The sequence below is a fragment of the Vombatus ursinus genome, unplaced genomic scaffold, assembly GCF_900497805.2.
Source record: "Vombatus ursinus unplaced genomic scaffold, bare-nosed wombat genome assembly UNPS02009824.1, whole genome shotgun sequence".
Taxonomy (NCBI): domain Eukaryota; kingdom Metazoa; phylum Chordata; class Mammalia; order Diprotodontia; family Vombatidae; genus Vombatus; species Vombatus ursinus.
In genome coordinates this window covers 871,844-892,878 of record NW_020949602.1, presented here as the reverse complement: position 1 = coordinate 892,878, position 21,035 = coordinate 871,844, and the positions used below count along the sequence as shown (strand labels likewise).

Below are 21,035 nucleotides of genomic sequence, written 5' to 3'. Positions count from 1 at the left end.
GACTGTGTGTTTCTTGAGTATTGGGACCCTGTCTCCCCCTTCTCTTGTCTCCCACAGGGCTAGGCATACAGCAGGGCCTTAAGATTGGGGGAACCCAGGCCATGGCATCAACCACACTATGGGGGACATGTCAGCCAACTCCCCAGGTACCTCCCCCTCCAGATTAAATCCATGCTAGGATCAGCTCCTGGATGAGTAATCAGAAACTTAAAACTAATCAGTATTAGTTCAGGGTCAGAGGACCTGGGTGTGAATCCCAATTCTGCCCCTTCCTGGCTGCGCAACCTTGAGCAAATTACTTGCATTCTCTGGTCCTCAGTTTCCCTATCTGTAAAATGAGGACATTGAACCAAAAGACATCCAGCTCTGAATCTATGATCCTATAATACAGAGACCTGAGTTCAAGTCCCAGCTTAGCCATGGTTTAGCTGTGGCCTCAGTTTCCACAACTGTAAAATGAGTTTAAGAATACTTCTATTTTTTGACAAAGAATTGTTGTGAGAAAATTGATTCATAAACAGAAAATGTGAGCTCAAGCTGCTGCTGCAATTCTTAAGGGTGTCTTTGAACCCTTGTCCCTTCCTGCCCACTCCTCCCTGCTGGAAGATTCTCCTCTCTTCCACATATAAGTGCAATGACAGGGGATCTGGGAGTGTCAATCTAGGGACATTTGATCACAGACATTAAAATTGAGTGAAGGAAGCACCCAGTGGATCAGTTTACCAATTGGGAGGAACTATGAATTATTCATGCTGCTATTAAGTCGGAGGCTGCTTGGGGCCTTTCTTTCTTTCTTTTTTCTTTACTGGTCCAGAGCTCTGGACCCCTCCATCCCGAGGCCCATCTCTGGCTCTGCAGACCCAAAGGGGACAACAAGATGGAACAGACCCTGAGTCTCTCCTGGCTGCTCCTGGTGGTGGCCCTGAGGGCTGGGGGACTGCCAGCCTATGGAAAGAAAGGTAGACTGTTACCCTGGGTGGGGGAGGAGGGCATTGGGTCAGCTAGGGACTCGGGCAGAGCCTAGGGGACCCAGATTGTCCAGCTCTGGGGTGGGGTGGCTCCCCCATGGCCATTGTGAGTTTCAAGGTGGTCTGCTATAGTGCAAATAGCCCTGGACAGAACATTACTTTCTCTGGTCTTCAAGTTTCAACTCTAAAATGGAACTCCTCCAACTCTCCCAGCCTCCCACTTGGGGGTGTTAAGATAATGGAAATGAAAGTGCTTTGAAAAGGATAGAGAACCCTACAACTAGCTTCTGGGTCAAGGCTCTCTCTAGGGTATTGTAATTATATCCCCTAATATAGAAGATGCTATGGTCATCGTTGTTTGTTATTGACTTCTGATGTTCAGAAAAATCACAAACATTTATTCAGCATGTACTATGTTTGTTCCTTGGTCATTGGAGGAAAAAAGGCAGGAATATAAATAAGATACTTTGATCGAAGCCAAAGGTAGGGTGAGGCTGCCCCAAGCCTTTGTTTCAAGCTGCTGACACGGAGGGGGCAGGGCGCATCCTCTCTCAGGGTCCTCTGCTAATGGGAGGGGAGGGACACTCCAGATGAACCAGAGTTAGCTCTGGACTAACTAGCAGGAAGGGGTGCGGTTCGCTCTAGAGATGCTGCTTCTGCAGCCCAGGCAAAGGGGCAGCGATGTCCCTGGAAGCCTGCAGATGCTCAGAAGGGAAAGTGACAATCCCCTGGTCTCCTGCTCACTGGAGCCAAGCAGCACCATCCACCTAGGGAAAGGGGCTGCATAGCACCCAGGGAGACGGGCACTTCAGGGCATGAGGTTCTCCAGGGCCAGGACCAGGATGTTCCAGAGATAAGGATAAGCTTCTTCATACCACGGTCAGTCAGCAGAAGATAGAACAGCCCCTGGACAACCCCAGGGTAAGTGGCATCTGGGAAGAAATCCCCTGTACTACAATCCCTCCTCCATACCTGAGTTAGTCCCCAAAACTAAAATTCCTAGTTGTGGCTGTGCAAGGCAGAGGGATAAAGAGGGTCTGCATCCCTTAAGGGGTAAAACCGAAGGCAACATAGTGTGGGGGAAGAGGAGGGCACTGAGGATGGAGGGGGGTAGATGATGACTCTTAAGTTCTCTCCCAGGTTACTAGACCAGATCACCAGCCTCTTAATCAGGTCCAAAGTCACAGGTCCCAGCCCCTGCCTCTCAGGGGGCTCTCCCCTATTCCATCTAGCCCACCTGGGGCAGGGCAGGCACTTGTCCTCTGGAGGGGTGGTGAGGACATTGCACAAAGTGGGCTGTGGGCAGGCTCGCCCAAAGCTTAGGAGGTAAAGGCTGGAGCTCTTCTATGTATGTCTTGCTTTGTCTTGGTGCAGTGGAAAGAATGCTGACTTTGGAGTCAGAAGACCTGGCTTCAAATCATGGTTCTTCTGTTCGCTACCTGTATGGTGTGGAGTGAGTCTCAACTTCTCCAGGCCTCAGTTTCCTAATGTGTAAAATGAATGAGATAGACCAGATGATCTCCAAGGTCCCTTCGAGGCCAAGAGCAAAAATCCTATGAGTCAGCAATGGCCAAGGGTCCAAGGGGCTGCAAGGGACTTCAGAACATAGAATATGAGAGCTGGGATGAGTCTTAGAACATGGAATGTCAGAGCTGGCGAGGACCTCAAATCAGAGGATGTCAGAGTTGGGAGAGACCTTAGAACATAGAATATTAAGGCTAGAAGAGACCTCAGAACAGGAAGGAACTTTAGAGCTGGGAGGGACCTTAGAACAGATTATCAGAGCTAGAAAACATAAACATTTTGGAGATGGGAAGGACCCTAGCACGTGGAATACTAGAGCTGGGTGAATCTTAGAACATGGAATGCCTGTACTGACAAGAATCTCAAATCAAAATGTCAGATTGGGGAGAGACCTTAGAATATAGAGTATCAGGGCTGGAAAAGATTTCAGAACAGAGTATTTTGGAACTGGGAGGGACCTTAGAACGTTGAATGTCAGGGCTGGAAGCAACCTCAGAACATGGCATTTTATTGCTGAGAGAGGCCTTAAAACAAAGAATGTCAGAATGGGGAGGGCCCTTAGGACATAGGGTGTCCTAAGGGTGGGATGGACTTTAGAACTTAGAATGCCAAAACTTGAAATAGACTCAGAACAGAGAACATCAGAACTGGGAGGAAGACATTAGACCATAGATATATAACACCTGCTACCAAGTGAGCAAAGTTTCTGCATTCATAGCCCCAGATGAGGTACAGTGCCTGGTACAAGGGAAGGGCTTAATAACTGGTCATTGAATCAAAGAATCAGAAACAGAAGGACTGTCATGCTATAAAGCTCCAGGTGTCAATGATCCTCCTTTCCAAGCTTTTTTTTTGTTTTGTTTTGTTTTGTTTTGGTTTTTTTTTTTTAGCTAGGCAATGGGGTTAAGTGACTTGCCCAGGGTCACACAGCTAGTAAGTGTTACGTGTCTGAGGCTGGATTTGAACTCAGGTCCTCCTGAATCCAGGGCCGGTGCGCTATCCACTGCACCACCTAGCTGCCCCTCCCTTTCCAGTCTTACATGTTATTCCCCTTGACACACTCTGATCCAGTGACCCTGGCACTCTGCTGCTCCTCACTCCCCCAAGATGCCCCAAGCCTTTTTACTAACTGTCCCCAAGCCTGGACACTCTCCCTCCCCATCTCTGCCTCTTGGAGTGCCTGGTTCCTTCCAAACTCAGCTTCTGGAGGCTTTGCTGCTCCTATGTACCACACCCTCACCCCCAGCTTTCCTCCTGCAAGGTTACTTTGCACCTCCTTTAGATGTTTTGTCTAGGTCTACACATGTGCACCTTTCCTCCCCTTTAGCATGTGAGGTCCTGGTAAGGAACTGCAGGCCTTGAAGGAGAGAACCCAAAGGACCCTGGCATATTGGGTGTCTATCTTAAGCTTCCTTTGGATAACCTTTTATAAAGAAAATGTCCCCCTTGCCAACTTTTGCTGACCCTCTTGCCCTCTTGGCCTTTTCTTTTCAGAGCTATTCAGACCAAAGGCTTCCCCTGCCCCTGGCCATCTCCTTAGCCCCCCATTCCTCCCACTCCCTTTCTTTTCATGATCTTTCTGGATGGAGATCAGAGGGTGCCTGCCAAGTCTTTTAGACATCATTCCATGGATGGCATGGGTTTTTTCTTTTCTTTTCTTTTTTTTCTTTTCTTTCCTTTTCTTTTCTTCTGTCCTTCAAAACCAACTGGTGTTTGAAAATACAAGAATACGCTCACCAACAGTTGCTGTTAGCTGGATCACTAAAGATCTTTACCGTTAAAAAAAAAAAGGTAAGCTTCTTGAGAGCAGGCACGGCTTTATTTTTGTATTTGTATCCCTTGCACTTAGAGTTCCTGGCATATAGTAGGTGTTTAATAAATGCTTGTTGATTGATTGTTTTGATGGGTCTTACCTTCAGCTAGCACCAATCTCTACTGGAGTGAGGGTTGAAGGAAGAAGAGATGGAGGGTGTCCACATTCCACACTTTCCTATCCTTTCTTATCCTGCCTGCTTAATTCTCTCTGCAGCTGTGTCCTATATGGTCAGTGAGTCAGTCAACAGTTGATCAACACACATTTATTAAGTGCCTACTGGGATCCAAAAACTGTGCTAAGCACGAGAGGTTTTTAGGTTCTAGGATTTTCTGGTTGCGAATCTACATTCTCCAATCTGTGACTCTAAGATCATGTAATCTGCGATTCCAGAATCTGAGATTTTTTCATTCTTTAATTCCAAGATTCCATCATTCCAGTGAGTCAGTCAGCCCATTCCAGACTCGATGATTTGATAAGACACTTTCTTTCTCTGAAAGGGATCCAAAGGATCTGTATTCAAATCCCAATTCTGCTACGTACTACTTAGTTCAGTCACTAAACCTAACTGGACCTCAGTTTCCTCCTCTGTAAAATGAAGTGGCTTTGAAGGTCCCTTCTGGCCCTAGCTAGGGTTCCGTGGTGTTCCACAGCTCCTGAGTACTTTGTAAAGTGAGAACTGCCCTCCCCCACCTCACCCCTGCCCTTTAGAAATGCTCTCTTCGTGGTCTGTTCTCATCCCAGGCATCAAGTGTGGCGGGGTGCTCTCTGGGCCTTCAGGCAACTTCTCCAGCCCCAATTTCCCGGGGCTCTACCCCTATGACACGGAGTGCAGCTGGCTCATCGTGGTGGCCGAGGGCAGCTCCATCCTGCTCACCTTCCACGCCTTTGACCTGGAGTACCACGACACCTGCAGCTACGACTATCTGAAAATCTACAACGGGGCCTCCGGCGATGAGGGCAACCTGCTGGGGCAGTTCTGTGGCCAGAACCGCCCACCCCCCTTCACCTCCTCCTGGCACATCATGTCCGTCATCTTCCACTCGGACAAGCACGTGGCCAGCTGGGGCTTCTCAGCAGGCTACTGGAAAGGTCAGGGGGTGACAAGAAAGGTCAGGGGTGACCAGAAAGGTCAGAGGGTGACTGGGAGGGTCGGGGGTGACCAGGAAGGTTGGGGGTGACCAGGAAGGTCAGGGGGTGACCAGAAAGATCAGAGGGTAACTGGGAAGGTCAGAGGGTGACTGGGAAGGTCAGAGGGTGGCCAGAAAGGGTAACCAGGAAGGTCAGGGGGTAACCAGAAAGGTTGGGGGTGACTAGGAAGGTCAGAGGGTGACTGGGGAGGTCAGGGGGTGACAAGAAAGGTCGGGGGTGACCAGAAAGGTCAGAGGGTGACTGGGAAGGTCAGAGGGTGACCAGAAAGGTCAGAGGGTGACTGAGAAGGTCAGGGGTGACCAGAAAGGTAGGGGGTGACCAGAAAGGTCAGGGGGTGACTGGAAAGATCAGAGGGTGACCAGAAAGGTTGGGGGTGACCAGAAAGGTTGGGGGTGACCAGAAAGGTCAGGGGATAACTGGAAGGAGTTCAGGTGAGAGAGGGAAGCTAAGGGACCCCTCAGGGTGGGAGAGGCAGGACCTTAGACCAGGAGTCACTTCCCAGCTCTGATAATTACTACCTGCACAACTCTGGGCAACTGAGTTAACTTCACTGGGATCCACTTTTCTCATCTGTAAAACAAAGTGGGTTCGACCAGATGACCTCTGAGACTTCTTCCAGGTCTAGGTCAATGAACCTGTGAACCTGGGTTTGAATCCCACTTTTCTACCCATGTGACATTAGCCAGGTCTCTTCTTATCTCTTGTCCTCAGTTTCCCTCTCTGTGAAATGGGGATCATAGCTGCCTGATTTGGTCCGAGTGATTAATCCTCTCTGGACCTCAGACAACAAGCCCGGCCTTTTCCAGGTGCAGACTGAATGAGATGATGGGTGTGTCTTCTGACACATCTCCAGAAGGCAGGCTTTAGGCACCTATCTGCGATATTGGGTATATTGCCTCCCGTTTGGCTGGGACTGAGCCCTCTCCAAGCCTGGCACACAAACGAGGGGAGAAGAGGGGGATGGACAGAGTGGATATGACCAAGTGGTACTTCACCGCTTGTTACCTGGTGACCTCGGGCAAGTAGTCTAACTGTTCAGGGCCTCAGTTTCCTCTTCTATAAAATGGAGAAGCTTCAAGTAGATAATCTATGTGATCTTTCCATCTTGAGACTGATAATCCTCTAAATTTTACAAGCTAATGACTTACGGAGTGTGTGTCCAGGGTGGGGGTGGGGGGTGGCTATTAGCTGCTGAGAACCTGCCCCAGCAGCTTGCCCTTCTCTGCATGGAATCCTTCCCTGCTGGCCGGATGTTTGCTTCCCCTCTCCTGCTGTACTTGCCAGGGGGCTCCATTTTTGAAATGGTGGTGGGGAGTGATTTTAGCAAGGGTCTTTGTCGCCTGTCTGCATGGTGGGGGTAAGGGCAGCGTTGTGCCTGGCTGACAAAGGCCCATTTGTGATGCTCTGAGCCAGCCCCTAGGAAGCAAGTGAGCACAGGGGACGTGCGTGCCCCTCTGCGGACTGGGTGACAGCTGGCTTGGTTCTCTTGCAGACACCTGTGGCGGGGTCCTCACTGGCCTCTCTGGAGTGATCACCAGCCCAGAGTACCCCAGCAGCTACCCCAACAACGCAGAATGCCACTGGGTCATCCGAGCATCTGGATCTTCCACCATCAAGCTGGTGTTTGCCGACTTCCAGGTGGAGAGCAACCGAGCCTGTAACTATGATTATGTGGCCATTATCGAGGGGGCAGGCCCCGGTCGGGGCAGCCACTACTGTGGCAGCACTAAGCCGCCCGACCTGGTGTCCCGGGGCCGAGAGATTCAGGTGGTGTTCAAGTCTGACTTCAACATCGCCGGCCGAGGCTTCAAGGCCTACTACTTCTCAGGTAGGAGGTGTGAGGATGTGGGGGGAGAGGAGAAGGCAGGACGGGCGTCGGTGATCCTTGGCCCACCCACCTGCTCCCTGGGGGTGTTATGGGGCTCCGGGGAGATCTCACACACACACAGAACTATCCCCATGCATTCTCTAGCCCCTAAGAGCTACCAGCTCTCCCAGATGGGCTCCCAATCCCAGAATTTCCTGGTTGAAAGAGGTCATTTAGTCTGAACAATAGGTGAGCAGGAATCCCCCACGCCTGACAACTGGCCATCTTAAAGATCGCCAGGAAGGGGGAACTCATCCTTCTTCTGGTCTACTCATACACGGCTCTAATTGCTAGGCATTTTTTCCTCACATCAAACCTACATGGTTCCTACTTCTTCCCTCTGGGCCTAGACCAAGCCCAGCTTCTTGGGTTTTCCATTCAGAGACTTGAAAACATTCTTCTACCCTAAGTCTTCTGTTTTCCAAGATAGACATCCCTTGTTCTTCACCCAGTCTTCATTGAGCACATTCCCGAGTCTCCTTCTGTCTTCTGGGTGCACTCCAATGTGTGTATGACCTTCCTAAAATGTGGCACCCAGAGCACAATACTCCCTATATGGTCTGACCAGGGCAGAGTACAATGGACCTATCTCTTTCTGCTAAAATATGAGGTTTGTATGCTTTTTATCTGCCATGTCACACTTGACTCATATCAAACTGGTAGTCTACCAAGACCTCCAGATCATCTACATCGTCTAGCCACATCTCTCCATCTGGTACTTGTGCAGTTAATTTTTTCAATCCAAATGCAGAACTTTATGTTTATTATTAAACTTCATCTTGTTTGATCTGGCCCACCGTAATATAGCACCAGCCCTGGAATCAGGAGGACCCAAGTTCAAATCTAGTCTCAGACCAGACACCAGCTGTGTGACCATGGGCAAGTCACTTAACCCCAATTGCCTCGCAAAAAAAAAAAAAAAAAAATTTGGCCTACTTTTTTAGCTTTCTGAGATCTCTTTGGATCCTGATCCAGTTGTCCATCATGATAGCTCCTTCCCAGCCTCAGGTCATCTGCAAATTTAATAAACATACATTCTATGCCTTCATGCAAGTCATAGATAGAAAGGTTGAATAGAATTGGTCTGATTACAGATCCCTGGGGCAGTTCACTAGAGACATCTTCCAAATTGGAATCAATCCATCAATGATTTTTCAACCAGAGTAGACTGTCCTGAATTGTTTGTATTTGTCATTTATTCTATGACAATAGTGTTCCATTATAACCAGTTTGTTTACATATTCCTTAAATGTTGGACACAGGTTTTATTTCCAGCTTTTTGTTATGATGGATAATGCAACTATGAAATTGATATGTGGACAAGTCTTTCCTTGCTGCTGATAATATCGTTGGGGTATAATTCTGGCAGAGGGATCTTTGAGACAAAAGATATGACCAATTGAATAGCTCTTCCCTTGAGCGAATTCTTTTTCCAGCCCCATGCCCGCAACATTCCCTGACCTACCCATCTAGTGACCTGTTAGAAAAGACAGCAAGGTTGTTCTGATGTGACCTGCCTTTGATAAAGTTTTGCTCATTCCTTGTGATCATTCCTTTCTTTGTGAACACGCACAGACTGTCTCCTTAACAATGACTTCTAGACTTTTATAAGAATTGAAATCAGGCTCACCAGCCTACATTTTTGCACCCTCTCCCCTATTCCCCCCACTTTTTTGGAGTCAGTTAGGGTTAAGTGACTTGCCCAGAGTCACACAGTTAGGAAGTGTCTGAGGCTGGATTTGAACTCGGGTCCTCCTGACTCCATGGCTGGTGCTCTATCTACTGTACCACCTAGCTGCAACACCCCCATTCTCTTTTTTGGAAAATCAGGACAATTCCCTTTCTCTGGTGCTGCAACACATTCTCCTATTCTCCCAAATCTTCCAAATGCCATTAACTGTGTCTCAGCCATCATGTTTGCCATTTCTTTCAGGAACCTCTCACACAGTTCATTCAGGCCGGTACCCCGAACTCATTGAGAGGAACTAGGTGCCTGCCCACTGTCTCCTCACTCTTCTTAAGTTTCTGCTTGGGTCTGCAATCATTTTTATTCTATCAGTCTTCTTCCAAAGTTCATTCTTGTTGGAAGACAAAGAGGTAAGGGATTGGACCGTTATGTAATTGTTACAAGGAACTCTCAGAAGAGGAAACTCCCTTCACCAATGCAAGTTGCACATTCTCTGCAACTTAGAGTCTTAGACCATTGTCTAGAGCACTAAAAGGTTAAAGGACTTGGCCAAGGTCACTCAGTCAATATATGTCAGAGGTGAGTCTTGAACCCATATCCTTCTAACTTTGAGGCCAGCTTTCTATCTCTAGACCACATTGTCTCTTGGAAGAAAGGACAGAGTCAAATGGGAATGGACTCACTTGGCCTTCTCATCTCATCCATTCCCATCATTCCATCCACCCCAACCAACAGCCCTATCCCTTCCTTCATCCTTGTCTTTTCCTGGCCCCTTTAAATTTCTGGTCTTTTTACACCCAACTCCCTCATCCCATGTACTCTGCTGTCCAGTGACATTGGCTTCCTTTCTGCTCCTCTCACATGGCACACCATCTCCGGACTCCAGGTATTTGCCCTGGCTGTACTGCATGGCTGGAATGCTCTCTCTCCTCATCTCCGCCTCCTGGCTTCCCTGGATTCCTTCAAGTCAGCTCAAGTCTGACTTTCTGCGAGTCTTCTTAGGTCTGTCTTAAGGCTAATGCCTTCCCTCTGAGGTCATTACCAATTTACCCTGTATTTGTATCTCGTTTGTTTATAGTTGTTTGCATGCTGTCTCTCCCATTAGACTTCTTGAGGGTGGGGACTTTTAAAAAAAAATCTTTCCTTGTATCCCCAGAGCTCAGCATAGAGTCTGGCACATAGTAGGCATTTAATAAATGCTTAGTGACTGACTGCCTAGCAGATGACTCTGTTGTCCTAAGCATTCATTGGCAGCTGCATCCCATGACCCTCTGCTTGCACAGTGGCGCAATGCTTCCATAGTCATCCTCAGCTAGATGTCCTTGCTTTCCCCTTTTACACTCAGCGATTCTGATGGATTGGGGAGGACACTGCTTGGTGTGTGCCCTCCAATGGTGCAGGTTGCATCCCTTCCAGTCCCACCCTTCATGCGTTCCTCTTGTCTATCTGATAAATCTGCCGTAGGGGATGACATGCAGGCTGGAGGCCTTCCTCAGTTTCTCCTGACATTATGAGGATGCCGGGGGCACTCTGGCTGTTCCCCCATCATCCCTCTTTCTTGCCATCCTCTACAGGCACTTTTTGAAATCTGAGCAGGGTCATATGTGGGAGCTCCCGCCTGCAGCCCCTATCTTTATCTGCTCTGTAGGCAGTTGTTTGTACATTCCCTCCCCCTTTAGACCGTGAACTTCTCCAGCCCAGGACTGTTTGGTTTTTGCCTTTTTGTTTTCCAAGTTATTAGCACAGCACCTTGGCCCATGTTACTGTTTTGAATCATTTCAATCATGTCCAACTCTTCCTGACCCCACTTGGTAGAGAAACTGGGGTAGTTTGCCATTTCCTTCTCCAGCCCCTTTTACAGATGAGGAAACTAAGGCAGACAGGGCAAAGTGACTTGCCCAGGGTCACACAGCTAGTAAGGGTCTGAGGCCAGATTTGAACTCAGGAAGATGAGTCTTCCTGAGTCCAAGCTCAGTGTTTTATCCACTGTGCCACCTAACTGCCCCTTGGCACATAGTAGGTGCTAAATAAATACTAGTTGACTGATTGGCTAGGGGAAACTGAGGCTGGAAGATTGTTTACATTGGGGATTTCTGAGTTATAGTAGAGCTAAAACTAGTGGGGTGTCTATACTGTCTGGCCCCATTATGGGAAGCCTCAGGGTGGAGGAGGCACGAGGCTACCTCAAGAGAGGTTATGTGGCTCCAATTGAAAACAGAGTCCGTCAAAGCGTGGGGGGGGGGGGGGGGGGGGGGGGGTCAGGCCTGTAAGTGGCCACTGAACTTCCAGCCTGGCTATGATAGGGACACCCTGGCTTAAAAAAATAATCTGAGCTAATCCCTATTCTCCTTGTACGTCCGTATTGGGCTTATTAGCAGATTGCCCCTTTTCTTCCTGATCAGAATCATTTCCACCATGCTTCTAAAATTTCCTGGTTGAGTACTTCTCATCCCTCTGGGATCAACTTCTCTTGCAAAATATTATGTCATTTAGTTCTAACTATTCTTTCTCCAAACCATGTGAAAACGGCTTTCTCCCAGTCAGACTGTGCCCAGCCTTCCTCACCTTGTCAGTCATAAATTCTGTGACAGAAGGTTCCCTTGTCTCCAAAGTCCCCATCACATCTGCTTTAGCAGCTTCTTGGCTGGTCAGAATTAGGTCCAGACTAGCAGGGCCTCCATTGGTTTTTCCAGCCTTCTGAAAGATGAAATTTTCGTTAAAACAAGTCACAACATTTTCAGCTGCTCTGAGACAGAGACAGAGAGGAAAGACAGAGAAAGAGGGAGGAGACAGACAGACAGACAGACAGAGATAAAGACAGAGACAGAAGGAGGAAGGGAAGGAGGGAGAGCAGGGGAGAGAGAGAGAGACAAGAGAGACAGGAAGAGGAAGGGGAAGAGAGAGAGAGAGAGAGAGAGAGAGAATGAGAATTTTCTCGTGTTCCATATAACACCCACCCACTAACGTGGCATCAGGAACACAGAACTGCGGTTGACATTAAGCCTGCTTCTTATGATCAGTCTCACTAATCCCTTTTCATTGGGTATAGCACCGTCACCCACGAACAGTGTTTTTAATGCCACATTAATGCCTGTTGCAAACCTCCTAAGCAGAAGATTTGGGAGACAAACCGCATACCCCAGCAACTGCCCTGGTTCCTTCTCATGTCCTTCCTGTGGTGACATTACTGTCATTCTTCCTTCCCACCCAGGGGAGTGCCAGGAGGTTTACATGGCCATAAAAGGCAACTTCTCCAGTCCTCAGTATCCCAACTCCTACCCCAACAACATCCGGTGCCATTGGACTATTCAGATGCCTTCGGGCTACCGGATCAAGGTATTTTTCCTGGATCTGGACCTGGAAGGGAGAAACGTACTAACCAGCAGCTGTGACTTTGACCACCTGGCTGCCTTTGATGGAGCCAGTGAGGCCGCCTCCCTGCTGGGGACGTGGTGCGGGCGGGAGATGCCAGCGCCCATCGTGTCCAGCCACAACCAGCTTCTGCTTGTCCTGCACACAGACCGCAACACGGCCAAACGTGGCTTCTCTGTGGCCTATATTGGAGGTTAGTATGGACCCGTCCCGAACTACTGGGCAGGGTTAGAGGGGAAGGGGCTAAATCTCGGACTTAACCATCCTTCCTCTGGCTGATGGCTCCCCCTAGTAGCTCCTACCCCTACTCAATGTGACAGTGCTTTCTGAAGATCTTCTCTGGCGGGGGACACCTTGGTAAAATTTCTTTAAAATAGAGTATTTTAAATAGAATATTTAAAGAAAATAGAATATTTTAAAGAATAGAGAATGTTCTGATTTGCTGTCCCTCAATCAATCAATAAACAAGCATTTTTTTTTTTTTTAGCTAGGCAATGGGGTTAAGTGACTCACCCACGGTCACACAGCTAGTGAGTGTTACGTGTCTGAGACCAGATTTGAACTCAGGTCCTCCTGAATCCAGGGTCGGTGCTCTATTCACTGAGCCACCTACCTGCCCCTCAACAAGCATTTATTAAGGACTTACTATGCTCCAAGCACTGCAGGGTTACAAAGAGAAAGCAAAGATAAGCCCTGCCCTCAAGGAGGGTATATTCTCTCAGGGGAGACAACATTTACACACAAGTATATGAGTACAAGATGATTTTGTGGGGGAGGGTCCTAAAAGTGGAAGGGATCAGAAGAGGCTTCATGTTGAAGATGGCTTTGAAAGAGAATTCTGAGAGGCTGAGGGGAGGAGGGAGACAACACTAGGCATGAGGTACAGCCTGGGCAAAGACATGGAGATGGGAGATGGTGTATTTGTGTGAAGAACAGGCTACTATGGCGAGATTGCAGAGTGCTTGAAAGGAGTAATGCCTCATAAGACTGGAAAGGTCGATTGGAACTGGTTTGGGAAGGGTTTCAAAATCCAAAATCACTTGGGTGATTTTACAGGTGACTGAGAGTAGAATGGATTAGGATGGGGAGGAACTTGAGGCCAGGAGACCAATGAGGAGGCTGTTAAAATTGTCTAGGCAGGAGGTGATGAGGGTCTGACCTAAGATGGTGGTGATGTAAGAGGAGAGAAGGGGGTGAACTTGAGAATCATCATGGAACTAAAATCAACAATTTTATCTCCTAAAAGAGGTTGAACAGACGAGCAGAACCCCGACATATGGGCACAATTATAAATTTCACACAACTTTTTTATCTACAGACATTGATGACGTTATCAAAACCAAGGTACTATTCGATATCTTAGTCTATGCTCTGTAGTCTCCATTGGATTGATTCTGAGATTTTTTTTTTCATGTTTTTTGGTGTTTGGGTATTTTTTAGTCTGGATATGTATTTCATTGGCATAGGGCATTCCAGCCTCAACCCATTTCCCGTCCCCTCTTCCCCATTCTCTTCTTCCAATTCAGATAGGTAACTATCTTATGAAGTCTTAAATGGGTGGGAAACCCATGGGAAACCTGTATTTCCGTTGAACCTCTTTTTTGTGAGGCCATGGTCAGCCCTCTTGCCACTATGTCACACTGCTCCTCCTTGGTGCCTGAGATCCTCATGCTCTCTGAAACAGCCACGGCCAAGAGAATGAATGGGAATATGCTCACATCTTAGCAATATCCCTCCTAAAATGTGGCATCCAGAGTGGAGCGCCATGCTGCTCTGAATGCGCTTTGGGCAGCACAGGGTGTACAAGAAAGAGTTATTGCCCTTGCTCTGAAGATGATGCTATTCTTAATAAAGGCTAAGATGTAAGACTGTATGTGATTTTGATTGCCCTGTCACACTACTGGCTTGGCTTGTAGTCCACTAATCCCCTCAGATCTTTTTCATATAAACTTTTGCTAGCCTTGCCTCCCCATCTTATACTCATGAAATCAATCTTTTGAAACCAGATATAGGATTTTAAATTCATCCCTATTTAGTTTCATCTTATTAGATTTAGCTTTCAACTAACATGCTATTCTGGTACCCCGTTGTGGTATGGAGGTAACCTTGGGATCTCCCAAGCCACACCAGAGGGACCAAAGCTTCGCTGGGCCTGACCAAGCTGAATAGGCTTTGAATCCTGGCCGGCTACAGAGGGGCTGAGGACCAGTTTAGCAAAGGGTGAGAATTTTACCAGGGTAAAACTGACAGGATTTGTCAACAGATTGTAGATGGGGGAGGAGAGAAAGGAGTAGAAGATGACATTTAGGTTGTGAGCCTTGGTGAATGGGAAGATGGTGGTACCCTTCACATCATAAGGATGTTAAAAAGAGGAGAAGGATTGGGAGGGGGCAGAAAGAAGGAGGTCAGTTTTGAACACGTTGAGTTTAAGATGTCAGTTTGAGATGTCTGAGTCACCTGGAGATCTGAGTCTCTAGGTTGAAAGAGTAGTTAGGGTTGGATAAATCGAATGGAGAATCATATGTATAATGATGATAGTTGAATCCATGGGAACTGAAGACATCACCAAGGAACATAGAACAGGGCAAGACCTGGATGAAGCAGCAGAAGGCACCTGAATGATGGGACATGAAGAGGTGGGAGAAGAAAGAGCTCATGTCACACGGTCTCAATTTTTTCAGTAAAACATGAAATGTGGTTCTCAGCTGAGAAGATGGGGGAAGAGGGAGCCATGGAAGGTTTGGGGAGGGACACAAGGGTTTGGAAGAGCTGCTGTGGTAAGTGGGATTGTGAAGCCCACCTACTCAATGTCACAAGCTATGCTAGGTGCTGAGGAATACAAAGACAAAACAGAGTTCCTGTCCTCAAGGAGCATCCATTCTACGTAACTTTAGGAAAAGTAGGGAGCTATTTGGGGATTCAGAGTTTTATTATTGCTCAAATCATACAGACTTTGGAGTTTCCTCCACAATCCCCTTCCTGGCCCTACAGATACATTTTCTTTCTATACCCTCTTCCCTTTCAGGTCTTACAACAAAAGAGAGTGTGTGGATTGGTGGGGGAGGACATGTGCTTTGGCTGTTTGGGGCCAGGAAGGCAGTGGAGAGAGGAAAGGACTAGACTTCTGCTGCCAGCAACAGACTCTTTCTGTCAGGCAAAGCTTAAAAATATGTCAGCCTCTGTTGCCTGGAGGCCTGTGAGATTTACAGCCTCAACTGTGTCCTCCCCATCATCATGGCAGCTTCGAACTGGGCAGCGGCCCTGATTTACACTCCTATCTTCCCTCCTCACTAGAAAACGGCCTCGGGGGAGCCTGCTGCAATGACTCCACATTGGGAGCCTGAAACATCAACTCACACAATGTTAGAACTGGAAGGGAACTTGGGGTTTGAACACAATGTTAAATCCTCTGCTGCAGACTATTAGACCTGCAAGAGACCTTAGGATGTCAGAGCTAAAAGGGACCTTAGAAAAAAGAATGTTAGGGCAGAGGGCTCAAGAGGATTCCAGATCTAGAGACAAGAGGCATCTCACAGGCCTTTAGCCCAAAACTCTCACTTTAAAGATGAGGAAATTGAGGGCCAGGGACGGGAAGGGCCCCTGGGGAGTGGACCTTGGAAGTGGGATTGAACCCAGATCCACTTTCCTTGCTGATAGAATGTAAGCTTCACAAGGGAAAGGACTGCTTCATCTGGCTTTGTATCCCCAGCACCTTGGACAGTGCCTGGCACATAGTTTACAACCAAAGTAATTGAGAAAGACACAGAGACGAGGTGGGGAGGGGAAGATGGAAAGAGAGAGAGAGAGAGAGAGAGAGAGAGAAAGTAACAAGTAGAGGAATGAGGAAAGTCTCAGAGTGGGAGGTGGTACCCGAGCTGTGAAGGAAGCTTGGAAGGAAGCCAGGGATTCTGTGTTGCAGAGGTGAGAAATGAGAGCATTCCAGGCATGGGGCACAGCTTATACCAAGGCCTAGAGATAGGAGAGGAAATGAAGCAGTGTCATGTGTGGGAAGCTGCTAACTGGCAAGTAGAATAAAGAGTGAATGAAGGGGAGTGATGTGAAATCATAGGAAAGAGAGGTGGGAACCTATGGCAGAAGGCTGAGCAGCCTGCTTGTGGTTTTTTTTTTTTTTTCCCTACAGGAATAGGGAGCCATAGACGTTTCTTGAGAAGAGAGTGATGTGGTCAAATATGCACTCTAGGGATGTCAGTTTGATCTGTGTGGAGGGTGGATTTGAGGGGAGAAGGGACTGGGAACAGGAAAATAAGTTAGAATATGGAATGTTAGAACTCAGCCCAGAATGTTAGAACATGCAACAGAAGAACACAGAGGGTTGGCCCTAGAAGGTCCCCGTAATCAAATGGTCCAACAGAAGAAAAAGCTGAGGAAGGACCCTGGAGCCAGACCTTGGGAACACGGTGTCTCTCTTTCCACTGGTGTTGTGTGGGAAGCTCTCCTGTGGTTAACACACCTGAAAGAGAGGATTAGAGCTCCCTCCCACCCTACCTCCTTCTCCATTGCTATGGTGAAGGTCAGTTTTCTGGGGAGCAAATGAATGCAGAGGCAGAGAGTCCCCCCCCAAGAGACCCACAGAGAGGTAGGGAGGGAATGTGGCCTGGAAGAAAAATGCAGGGGGTTAGACTAAATGGTCTCTGAAATCTCTCAAACATTTACTAGCTGTGTAACCTTAGGTGAATATCCTTTAGCCTCCCTGAGCCTCATCTGTAAAATGGGGACAATATATGAGATAATATTTATGAAGTGCTTGGCACATAGTAGGTGCTTAATAAATACTCCTTGATTCAGAGCTGTAAAGGGCCTCAGGGGTCCTCTGGTGCAATCCCTTCATGTACAAATGAGATCATTGAGGCCCCAGGACCATACCAGTTAGTGTCAGAGAGAGGTGTGGAAGCCTGGGCCCCTGAGCCCCAGAGCACGGTTCCTTTTGCTCAGATGCCTTTCTCCTGTGCTCTGGACCCTGGTGGGCCACACTGATCCTGGCCGCTCCTCTGTTCTCAGTGGTCCCCATGAACGTCAGCTGCACCCGCACCGACTTCCAGATCCAGATCTCGGTTCAGTCACTGGTGCAGCTGGATCGGAGCCAGATCTACCTGGGAAGCCGGAGCTGCCCAGCCCAGGTGATTGGTGACCACTTCAGAATCCAGGCCCGGTTTGATACTTGCGGCACCGAATCCCAGGTAAGAGGCCTGGTGAGGAAGGGGGTCCCAGAGCATTAAAAAAGGGAAGGACTAGGCCTAGGGCCAACTACCATCCCATGGAACTCTAGGGAATAGGAGGAACAGGGATTGGGTTCCCTGACCTTTGAGGTCCTCTTGAAATCTGAGATTCTGTAATTTTATGTTCCAGAAGGCAATGGTTAAAAAATGCTTTGATTTTATCTTCCAAAATCCTCACAGCCTATATTCGGAGATCCTTCCAGCTCTGCAGTTCTGTGCTTGAAGGTTCCTTCCAGTTCTGCTGTTCTAGATCTAATGTCTGATATTCTATGACTCCAGGTCTTTATCTGGAGGAGACTCTGATTCCATGATTAGATTTTGAGAGGTGTGTGATTCTATACATCTAAGACCCTGTGGTTTCTGAGATTTCAAAATTCCATGACTCTAAGAGTGTGTCATTCTAGGGAGCTGCTCAGCTCATTCCACACACCTCCTGATCTCTCCCCACTGGCTGACTGCAATTGTCTCGGTCACCAAAAGTACCGTTGGGCCAGGTCAGCCGGGCAGTCCAAATTTGCTAGGCCTTTATCCTGGGAGATGGGGATAGCTCGCTCAGTCCCTGGGCTTGGGGTGGGCTAGTGGAGTAGTTGGGGAGAGAGCATCTGGGTCAGGCCTGGAAATGAGGCAGGGGTGATATAGGCAACCCCCTGTCCCCCGGATAATCTAGATGGTAGGGCCCACCCATAAAAGAGAGTCTAGCCCTTAGATCCAGCTCTGGGGCTCTGGATTGGTTTTACAGAAGAGGAACAACACGGCCGTGATCGTCAGCATCCTGTTCATCGACTTCTCGGGTGTGGTTGGACAGGAAGACATCCATGAGTACGAGCTACGCTGTGAACCCCGGAAGAAGGAGGCCTCGGTGCACTTGCTGTCCGGCTCTGGCTGGCGCGGTCCCTACGGCAGCGCCGAGCACCTGCTGGAAGCCCCACCTCAGGCAGAGGCTGAGTCACAAGGGCAGCTGGGGATCGGCGTGACCCAGGACACCAGTGACATCGTCTTCCTGGCCATCTGTGTCCTGGCTGGAATCCTCATGGTCATTGCCATTGTAGGGCTGTGGTTGCTATGATCATGGGAGGGAGAGGGGAGGGCATGGAGGAGGAAGAATGAAGAAGCTGAGGACCCGGCTACTTGGCCCACCTGGAGCTCAGGGACAGACCTGACCGATGAGAGGGTAACACATTAGGACAGTCAGGGACCTTGGGACGTAGCACAATACAATGTCAGAGCTGGGAGGGGCCATAGAACAGAAGATGTCAGGGCTGGGAAGGGAACTTAGAACAGGGAATGTCAGGGCTGGGAGGGGCCGTAGAACAGAAGATGTCAGGGCTGGGAAGGGAACTTAAAACAGGGAATGTCAGAGCTGGGAGGGAGCTTAGAACAGGGAATGTCAGAGCTGGGAGGGGCCTTAGAGCTGAAAGAAAGCTTAAAACATAGACTATCAAAGTTGGAAGGAACCTTAGAACAAAGAAGGTTAAATCTAGGAGGAATCTTAGAACACAGGATGTCAGAGCTGGGAGGGACCTTAGGACAGAAGATGTCAGGTCCAAGAGGGACCTTAGAATCCAATTCAATTCAGTTCTAGTCACAGTTATGGGAATACAAGATCAGAAAAGCCACCAACCCTGGCCTTACACTACTTTAGGCATGTAGTGTGCAGTGCTGTTGAAAACAGGCTCAATTTGGGTTCAAGGGCCCTGGATCTGAATCCCAGCTCTGCCTCTTCTAACCTTTGGAACCATGGGCAAGTTCCTTCCTCTCTTTGGACCTCAGTTTCCTCATCTGTAAAAGGAGGACGTTGGACCTTATGATCTCTGAAATCTCTTTCAGCTCTAAATCAATGGTCCCATGCTCTTTGGCAGGGGTATATATGTAGGGAGATATAATGCAAAGAAAATATCGATGGAGGCACAGAGAGACCAGAGGTTCAATAAAAGAACTCTAGGAACACCAGGAACTAAAAGAAAGCAGACAAACCTTAATGATAATCAAGGTCAACCTTCCCATTTTATAGAGGAAGAAACTGAGTCTCAGAGAGAGAAAAGGATGTGCTGAATATCGAAGATCTAGTCCCTAAAAAAGCAACTCCATTTTGGGGTATGGGGGAAATGAGGGGAGAATACAAAGGGCTGGGTGGGGGGAGGGTCAAAGTTGCCTTCCCTCCATATTGTGGCTTCCATGATAATTGCACCCCCTTCTCACTGGAGGCAAACAAGTCCTTTCTTACATGTGTTACAAAGACCTCTCCTGTGTGTGCTAAATGTAACTGTCTACTTTTATCCTGCTAATGCTGATGGTATGGAAACACTTAACAGAATAACGTCCCCACAGAGAAGTTGGTAATTGGGACAAAAAAAAAGTGAAGAGAGAAAGAAATGAGGAGTCAAGGAGTCATCAATGGCTCTTGGAGAATCCCAGGAAGACTTGGATGAACTGATGCAGAATGAAGCAAGCAGAACCAGGAGAACAATTTACACAGTAACATACCCAGAGACCCAGGTTTGAGTGCAGTCTCTGCTATGTGTGATTTTAGGCAGCTCACTTCTCTCCGGGCCTCAAATCCCATCTTCTACAGTGGCCTTTCTTGGGCCCCTTCTCCAGCTACTAGAGCCATCCCCTCTGAGATTACCATTCACACTGTATATGTTCTGTATGTATCTAGGTATTTACCTATTGGATTCATGATTAGATTGGGAGCCCTTGGGGGGCACTTAATAAATGCTTGTTGACTGACTAATCTGTGAATAATAATAATAACAAAATGAAAAGAGAAGACAGGAATTGGAAAAGTCTGACAAAAATGGGGTGTCGACCAACAGTTCACACCGTATCTCAAGATTAGGTCCAATAGACACACAACCTAGACACTATTTCCAAATTAGATCTAAAGAATGACATCATAAACAAATTAGAGGTGCAAGCAAGAAATTACCTGTCCTCTCTGTGAGTCAGGGGAGAGTTTATGACCAAACAAAGGATGGAGGTCCCAGAAGATAAAATGAATAATTTTGATTACACAAAATTTTTTAAAAAATTAATATTTCCCAATTACATTTTCAAAAAAATTTAACATTCATTTTTAAAATTTTTGAGTTCCAAATTTTTGCCCTCCGTCAGGCCCTCCCCTGCACCTTGAGAAGGCAAGCAATATGACATCAATCATGCAGGTGAAGTCACGTAACATAAAATTTAAAACGTTTCCAACAGAACCCATATAACTAAAATTAGAAGGGAAAGAGATAACTGGGGGAAATTTTTTGCAGCAAATTTCTCAGCTAAGAGTCTCGTTTCTAAGATTTAAAGGAACTGATTCAAATTCACAAGACTAAGAGCCAATCCCAATTGATAAATAGTCAAAGCATAAAAATAGGTAGTTTTCTAAGGAAAAAAAATCCAAGCTATTAATAATCATATAAAA

General features: G+C 47.6%; 1 protein-coding gene across 1 annotated transcript; it reads left to right on the top strand.

Moving 5' to 3' along the window:
* The first annotated feature begins 877 nt into the window (after positions 1–877).
* On the top strand, positions 878–18,686 carry CDCP2 (CUB domain containing protein 2). The gene is made up of 6 exons (XM_027852719.1): positions 878–959; positions 5,050–5,397; positions 6,950–7,285; positions 12,223–12,576; positions 17,403–17,581; positions 18,360–18,686. Exons 1-6 carry the CDS (start codon positions 878–880, stop codon positions 18,684–18,686), a joined length of 1,626 nt encoding a protein of 541 aa, XP_027708520.1.
* Positions 18,687–21,035: the final 2,349 nt, after the last annotated feature.

Coding starts and splice junctions, on each gene's coding strand:
- CDCP2 (XM_027852719.1), top strand. CDS start 878: ATGGAACAGACCCTGAGTCTCTCCTGGCTGCTCCTGGTGGTGGCCCTG. Junction 5,398..6,949: donor CTCAGCAGGCTACTGGAAAG/GTCAGGGGGTGA, acceptor GTTCTCTTGCAG/ACACCTGTGGCGGGGTCCTC. Junction 17,582..18,359: donor CTTGCGGCACCGAATCCCAG/GTAAGAGGCCTG, acceptor TTGGTTTTACAG/AAGAGGAACAACACGGCCGT.